This window comes from Periplaneta americana, chromosome 15, assembly GCF_040183065.1.
Source record: "Periplaneta americana isolate PAMFEO1 chromosome 15, P.americana_PAMFEO1_priV1, whole genome shotgun sequence".
Classification (NCBI taxonomy): domain Eukaryota; kingdom Metazoa; phylum Arthropoda; class Insecta; order Blattodea; family Blattidae; genus Periplaneta; species Periplaneta americana.
The window spans coordinates 21,906,727-21,915,522 of NC_091131.1; the positions used below are offsets into that span (position 1 = coordinate 21,906,727).

An 8,796-nucleotide genomic window follows, 5' to 3' on the forward strand; every position below is an offset into this window, starting at 1 on the left:
AGCGTGGGTAGGAAATGTGATGTATACAGATGAAAAGACAAGGAATGGACAAAATGTACGGACATTTAACAACACGCCAACATTTTGATCTTCATGTTTATTACGGTCGTTGTCATAATATTATAGGGTTTCTGTGCCAGAATCATTACTGCACACATACTAGTTCTAAAGGTCCTCAAAGTAGCTACCCACCTCGGGACTGTCCGGTATGGAAGGGCATTATTCCCGACAACTTCTACCAACTCTCTGTGGCATTCAACCCACGAAGAACGGCTATTTTGATATACAAGCGTTGTTCAACAAGGGTTACATCCATCAAGGGCGCCCACGGGGGGTAGCCAGTGGTAGCAATTGCTACCACTGAGATTTTTATTTTTTTTTACGCGTTTTTTTTTATATTTTTCTCTATGTATTCGATACATGTTTTTTTTCAAATCCTCGGTAAACAATTCAACAAAAGTGAGTGCTTTAAGCTATGAATGCGTTGTACAGAGTAATTTAAATTGCAGACCTGGCTTTTTCATGTTCAATTTTCTCTCTCTTCGTCCATCCGTTTCCTTTAATTTTCTAACCACCTTGCTATCACTGAGATTGAATCCTGTGGGCGCCCTTGACATCCATCCTATACGGCGCTACACTGACAACTGATGTAACATTACTTTCTGTTCTACTGTGGATACACACACTATGACAGCACGGCTTCCATCATGCGACATATGACATTTTGTGATACCTTTGAAAAAAAAAAAAAAGTTGTCATGACTTATGCCCCAACCCTCGTATATTATTATTATTATTATTATTATTATTATTATTATTATTATTATTATTATTATATTCGAGTGTAGTTTCAAATATAGCGACACAATTAACTCTAATGGATGGTAGGCAAGTCAGACATTAATATTGTACACTATAAGAAAAAAAGGCCAAATTTTTCACAAGGCCAAAGCGATTCAAAGTACTTTTCTAGTACAATAGAAATCAACATTCCTTAAAGATGCAACCAAGGGGGAAAAAAATGAAACTACGTAAAACTAGGATAGCTATAGAGTGGACTTCCATTGCTGGTGATGAAGAAAAATTATAACGTCCCGTACCTAAATTAGTTCCATTTTCATGTTATTAAAAAAATAAAGTGAGAATGACTCGTTTCAGCTGCTTGTAATGACCCCAACGAATAGGAACCCCTTCTCACCTCATTTTTTTTATCATATGAAACAAAAATAGTAAGTATGATTAATACTTCATCGCCAGTAGGTAACAGAAAAAATCCTATTTACACCTATTCTAAACAATTCACCATTATTTTTCTCTCATTTAGATTAATACCTAAACAAGTAGGGTATAAGCATGCATAGGTTTACAACACACAAGACAAAGTACTTAATGGTTACCCACCCATTCATTGATTTTACATCAATGTAGTAAAACTAATTCTTATTTCAATATTGGTACAAGCTACTACCAAACCCCATTGTTTAAGTTTCTCCCCCCCCCCCGCCCAGCAGGAAACAAAATTCACTATATCGATATACCAGCATTTCTGCGAGAAAGTAGTGAAGACACTATAAGTACAGTACAATAACATAACAACAAAATGAAATGGCTATGTTGTTGCACATAACAGCTGAAATATTAAGAAACGTGTCTATAAAGTCTTCTTTAACTATAAATGAAAATCGTGGTTGTGAGTTGGTTTAAAATACTACCTCGTTAGACACAAGATGATATCGTCAGTGATATTGGTTACCATGACAACATCCAACAAGAGTTTATGGTAACATTACTTCTACCGTAGGTATTACCATGGAAATGCAGAACAAGTGTTGTTGCCAATTAAAGTATTAAAAAGTTTATATGCCAATATGATGTGTAATCTTCAACTTTAATTCAAACTCTTCTTTATATCCACATATTAATTGGAGAGCACAGGGGAAAACTTAATAAATAAAAAATTATCGAGTTTCTGTTTTAGATTTCATGTAATAGCTCAGGTAGTGTATATCTGTGTAGTTTAACTATACAGTGTAATAACCTCATTAGTTCAAAGGAATTTGAAGAATGATAATCCAGAAACCATAGACTATAGCCTAATAGGTCTTGAAACATTTAACTTGCTATCCTGTAAAACAGTAAAACGTAACTTATCAGATTTTTTCCATGTACTCTTCATTTGTAAACCGGAAGAGCAATAAGCAATGTGCTTTCTTTGATTCCCTGATTTAGGTGTAAGAGTTATAGAAATATGTTACTGGTATTCGAATTAAGCTTAAAATATGAAGAAGGAAAAAAAAAGAGGATTAAGAATTCAATTTTACATAAATAACAATGAATAAGACCGTAATTAATGTAACAAAATTGACTGACTGAAACATAACATAAATAGAACAGACGAAAAAAAAATGAGAGAAACTGAGAGAATTCATACAAGATGGCAAAATGACTTCAAGAGTAGATCAAGGTAAACATTTCTTTATGACATTACAGATCTTGGGCCTGTGCTAAGTTTCTAAAGATAGTTTTCTTGGCCTGAAGTCTTAACTTACCGATACTCCAAGAAAATGTATGTTTACTTGTAAATTACAAAATAATTTTGATTACTGATTTAAAAAAAATTGTCTTCCTTATTATCTCCCAAAGAAATTCAGTTGAACCAGTAAGGTAAAATGAAATAAATTACAGGTACATTTTTATAATTATCGTACTGTTATAATAACATTGTGTAATTGTGGAGATCTATTCCACCATCGATTTTCGAATTTCTTTTTCTGAGAATCCCCAATTTTTACCCCCTTTTTCAAAAGAACTTAGAAAAAATGTAGCGAGATGACCTAACCTGACCTAACTTAAATTTCGACTTAGGCATCACTCTGACAAACATATCAATCTTTCTTATCTTAATAGTTCGATGTATTGCTGCCTAAGTCGAAATTTAGGTTAGGGTAGGTCATCTCGCTACTTTTTTTTCCTAAGTTCTTCTGAAAAAAAAAAAGGGGGAGGATAAAAATTAGGGGTTTTCAGAAAAAAAATATCGAAATTCGATGATGGAGTGGATCACCACAATTATCTAACATTGTTTTAAGAGAAACAGAGTTTACCTACTTTATTCAGTTTCAAAAATGGAAAATAACATTAGTCATCTTGTTCAGAAAGATAGGTGAATATACTGAAGATACTGTATTCAAAAACCATTCTGCGTATTGTTGCTCTATTTCTATGCATTCCATTCATACTGTCAAATCTAAACATAAAGGTAAACTCCAGCACCAATAAAAATATGTAATATTACCGAAACTATTGTCCACAAACTACAATAACACTAACATTTAATGAATAATAAATTAGAATAATGGTAGGAGCCAAATCTAGGGAATCGTGTAGGACTATTTAAAAAAAACTACAAATAATGCCCATGGCTTGGCAGTATATTTTTTCATTAATAATTTTCCTCGTATGTATTCGTGAAAACTTTGTAATTAATTCAACAGTTCATGGCATAAATACGCGTAAAAATGACTTTCATACTCCATCGGCAAGTCTATCATGCTATCAAGAAGGAGTGCGTTATGTGGCAGTAAAAACTTTTAATAGCCTCCTTATCGATATAAAAAATGAAACTCAAAACACAAGATTATTTAGGGCCAAATTAAAGAAGTACCTAATTTCTCACGCCTTCTATTCTGTAGGTGAATTCATGATATTCAACAACTCTTCATTAAATTGATGCTAAAACTTTGTGTTGTACTAGTAGACTAGATTGTAAACCTCTTCTGTATATATTCAAGTAGACTGTGACTCTAAATTAAGACTTTATAATAATATTAAGTTTTTTGACTTGTTCCATATTCTATCTGTGAAGCAATGTATGAAGAATGTTAATAAATACAATACAATACAACTTAGATGAATGGCATGACCTAATATATCTCATATTATCTCTGCAAATAAGATAAAAGAATTATATAAGCATATAAACAATTAGTTTAATCTAAAACATTTTTAGGTAAATCAATGCCAACAGAACGTTCTGGTTTCACAGTCATTCATGGTTCTATAGTCACATTGACAAGTATTTTTATAGTGTATGGCGAGACATAAGCCTCTTACTTATCAAAAGATGCAAACATTCTAGTTTCCTAATCCTAATCCCTACGCCAATGAAGCTGTCGTCATAAGCGCGCCAAAGCAGACAGCTCTCAGACCTGAAGTGTACCAAGGACACCTACATGAAACACACATTTATGGTACGGCAATAATTAGCGGATCTCTGATTAGCTTCTATAATTCATTTTGACGTAATAGCTACACACGTATTTAATGAAAATGGGATAAAACTGTGAATCACTTACAAAGAACTACACAACGAATGACTGTATTCTCGGAAGAGGTGGGTCTGCGATAAAAAAAAAAAAGATAACTTCATTTCACAGTATGTTCTAGCGCTAACAGTAAATATATAAAACTAAATTACTGCATTTCATGTTTAGAAAATAACAAACCTAAAGCCGATATTTTGGATCTTTATAAATAGGACCATGTACCAGTTACGAAATGTTGATTGTGATATTCATAGCAGGTAGCACAAACTATAACGAATGCAAGTGAAATATACTCGACTTAGTACTATTTAGCATTACAAAATTGTCGAATTATGAAATCAAGAAAAATATTACTATTATTCTTAATAAAATTAATGTGCATTTATGTGGCTGAATTTTAATTTGGTTTATGTTTTAACCTGTAAGTGGCTAACTTGTCAAATTTGGCGTCTACCATCTTCTCCGTGTCTCCATTGAATTGTCATGCGAGATGGACGTAGTAACTACGATATTTAGTGATTCAAATTCACAAGAACGGAAAACCAGCACTAAAATACTGCCAAATAAGCAGTACGTAAAAATAGTACGTGCAATTCTAAAGCCAGATAATTTAATGTAAAATAACACTGCATGAAACCAGTCCACTTACCACCATCTGCCGATGGTCCTGATGTGACATTTAATGAAGATGCAGCAAATCCGAGATATGCTGCAATTAACAAATACTTCCCAAACATTTGGGTTTATTCAGTTTCCAAGTTTATCACAAATCGTGATAACACACACTGATAAAGATTATACCGATAACAAATCTTATGCGATCATAATAAGATAGGAAAAAGCTTCTTTGCTGTTAGGTCCCGGATGGAAGAAAATCCAGATTGTATACAGCTTAGACTTCTTATGGGTATTTGTGTGTCCACATGCAATGCTCAATAGGTTATAAGATTTTCTTACTAGGTGGTGCTAAGATCGTATAGCATTCAGAAAAGTATACCGACCTAAAGGCTTATTGTGATTGGTCGAAATAAAACACGCTTGCGCATTTTGAACCATAATAGTGCCATCTTGGGATCACATTGACGAACTAAATAGTCACTGATTCCACAGCCAAATTAGGACTCATTAAAGATTTAGAAACATAATCAAAGAGAAAATCTATGGTGTACTCGCGCACCTGCGCACGTAACGTGACCTGTGACGTCACCCTATTGACCGACAATGATCGAAAATTATCACGCAAACAATATCACGCTAACGTGGGTATTTCACGGCTTTGAATTGATTGAAATGTTTTATAATAAAGCATGTCTAGACCCAGCGCCACGAGCTAGGCGCCTTTTTAAAATGTACTAGCGTCAAGATTTAAAACTTTCAAGGTCTTCTCGGCATTGCCTACGGCACTTCGAGACCACTCCTTTATTTGGCATACACGGAAACAAAGAAAAGAAAAAAGATTGTGCATTGTTGTAAATTAAATTATAAAAGGATATAGGGTACTGGTCTGTTTTATTATTAAAGGCAATAAGAGCGTAGGCCTACTGTTTACGACAAGCATATTATTGGTCTGAATATAAGACCGTATTTATAATTAAAAATTGGTTCTGGTAATTATTTAACATACGCACAACACAAAGGGAGAGAAATGTGTTAAGGCTGAAATAAAAACAACTTTAAGTTTCTTTTAAACTTTTACTTGGATTTTTTCATCTTTTTTTAAACATGATATTAACAACAACAGATCAACACTTAAAACAAGATTTCTGCATTATACCTAAAGTCTGGTTACTTTTACATTGGCATATACTTAAAGTGTGCGAAAATGATCATTACATGTCTTATATATTAATACTAATGAAACCATTATTGCACATACAGATGCCATGTTTTATGTAACCAAACTGAAGAGATAGTCTCTAATATTTTCTAGCCATGTTCTACCGATACTATAATTTATTTGTTCTAAGGTAGTGGAAGCGTACATTCTTTCTGATTTTTCACTTCATTATAAGTATTGACTTTCATTAAGATAATTAATTTTTAATGATAATACACAAATTACTGCAATGATTTTGTTAAAATTCATACTCTCATTTCTGTGAGTGATCATATTCCTTCTTCACTAAAAGCAATGAGGTTGCCAGAACATGAATAGAATAAAGAGATGTTGACTTGTTAGCACAAAATAAAAACAAACTGTTGCATAACTTCTTTGAAACAATACATATTATAGAGTTTAACATATTGTACCAAATATTGTATAATACACATCTTTGATCTTAAATAAAAATTATAAACTGCATCTATTTAATTATAATATTTGACAATAAAATAAATTGTATGAGGAAGTTATCATAAGTAGGAAGTATTTAGGAATAAGAACTTTAATAGGGACAAGAGTATGGATTTCAGATTATGTAAATAATCACATTACCAACAGTTTGATAAAAGGTTAAATGAACTTTCATACTTATTCTATGTCAAATTCACTGTGCAGTTTTAAACAGACTATTTGTTTGATTCATTCATCCACAAATGTCAATCGTTAAACAATCAGGAAAAATAATGAGTTTATGAGCAGATTTAGAGAGCAACTGTCATATGAATAATCAAATTTACGAATAATGGCAATTTCAGGCATTATGTGGCTGCATTTATACAAATAAAATTAACTAAATACAGATTAATGCAAGAAATCAAAATTATACATACTAATTATGCTATCTATCACTCATAATGATTGACGCTAGTTACAGAAATAAAATAATGTTATTCATGTAACTTAAGACTAATTTATCTTTAAAAGCGAATTTTCTTGAAATTTGTAATGCAAATATCCACATTAAATTCAAATTACTATTTCTCTGAAACAGTTCAAATTAAAAAATCATACAGAACAACAAGTCAATAAAAAAAAACACCAGTATAGGTTAGTGATAAACAAATCTTTCTGCATTATTAACAATGATTTGTTGAAAAATTCTTTTACTAAAATGCAAGAGGGCACACAGAGAGACTGCGAGCTAAGTAAATTCAAACCCATATTAATACAGTGAAACCTCCACATATGGACACCATCAACAAGGCAAACATCCCAACCGACAATTTAAAGAAATTATCAATCAAAAGCATCTCTTTACAACATACTATTTCTTTTAGGACTGACGACACAGTTCTGTTTAATTTCCCTAGACCGTAACCTCATTTTTATGCATACATCTGTTGAATATTTTCTAGAAAATATTCTAATTTTGAACGAATCCAGAACTATTTTTGTGTTCTTGCCCAGGGCTTGAGATGGACGTTTTCACGAACTGAAACATTCTGTTATTTTCGTGGACATGGTGCTGTTGATGACAATAATGACAAAACTAATGATCACTGAGGTGACTTTAAGTATTACCATAAAAAATTTATATACACATCAGTTAATATTAAAATTTCGGGCACATGTCATCGGAAACTTTCACCCTTTTTATCATATTTACACAGATGGGAAGCACGAACAGCAGTCACTTCATTCAGCCGAAAAAATATATATACAGTGAAACCTGTTCAAATCGGAACCTGAATAATCCGGAATCCTATTTCGGAACAATTTATTGGTCCTGGCGAAACTCATACGTATTATATGTAATTATTCCTGAATAAAACGGAAACTGTCCAACGCGGAAACGGAAACTGTGTGCTACTGTTCAAAACGGAAATAATATTTTGGACACACTACTTTAATGTAAACTATATTTTGAAACAGTATGTGCTTTCAAGGAATGTACGAAATATTATTAGGTCACTAAAATAAAAACAAGTTTTCTTTGTAAAATTTTTTAGGGTGTGTTGGCCTGATGGTCATAAATTTTATTACCCTAATGACTAGGCAGACGAGTCCCTTCAAAGATGTTCAATGCTTCACTCCTGTATACTGTCGTAGCTGGGTAGAACGCAAGTGTATTAGCGATTTCGTGATAAAAAAAAAGTTGCGTAAAAATGTTGCACTATCATTAATTGATGAAGGGAAAGTTATCGAGGAAAATGAGAAACGAAGAGTATGGAAAATAATGTTGAAATTTATGAATGGAAAACTTAGGTGTAACTTAACACTTTCAAAAATAAAGGCCGTATCATGAGTGAGTGGCCTGTGGTCAATAATGGTGACATAAAAAGGAAACAGAAAACAACTGGTTACATGAAATAAATGAACTGTTGTGGGAGTGGATAGTTCTTGCCCTTTCATAGATAATGCAAATTTCTGGACCTATTCTGCAAAGAAAACCTTTGAACTGGCAAAGAAATTAGATAATCCAGAATTCAAGGCTTCTAGGCTCCTAGTCCAATTAAATAATGTGCTGTAATATACAGTACAGTATTATATTATAGTGTTAGATATTAAATTTAGTGTAATTAATAAACTTTACATTGTTTAATGAGTGAGTTACGATACAATTTATACAGGAAATGAGATTTTCATCAAGAT

General features: G+C 32.4%; 1 protein-coding gene across 2 annotated transcripts in view; it reads right to left on the bottom strand.

The window, feature by feature from the left end:
- The window catches only part of Cals (calsyntenin 1), a 185,003-nt gene extending 179,797 nt beyond the window's left edge, over positions 1–5,206 (bottom strand). For both annotated transcript variants that reach the window (XM_069846795.1, XM_069846796.1), the window contains exon 1: positions 4,972–5,206. In XM_069846795.1, coding sequence (XP_069702896.1) covers positions 4,972–5,059 — 88 coding nt within the window. In that variant the 5' untranslated portion in view covers positions 5,060–5,206. The remainder of the gene's footprint in view (positions 1–4,971) is intronic.
- Positions 5,207–8,796: the final 3,590 nt, after the last annotated feature.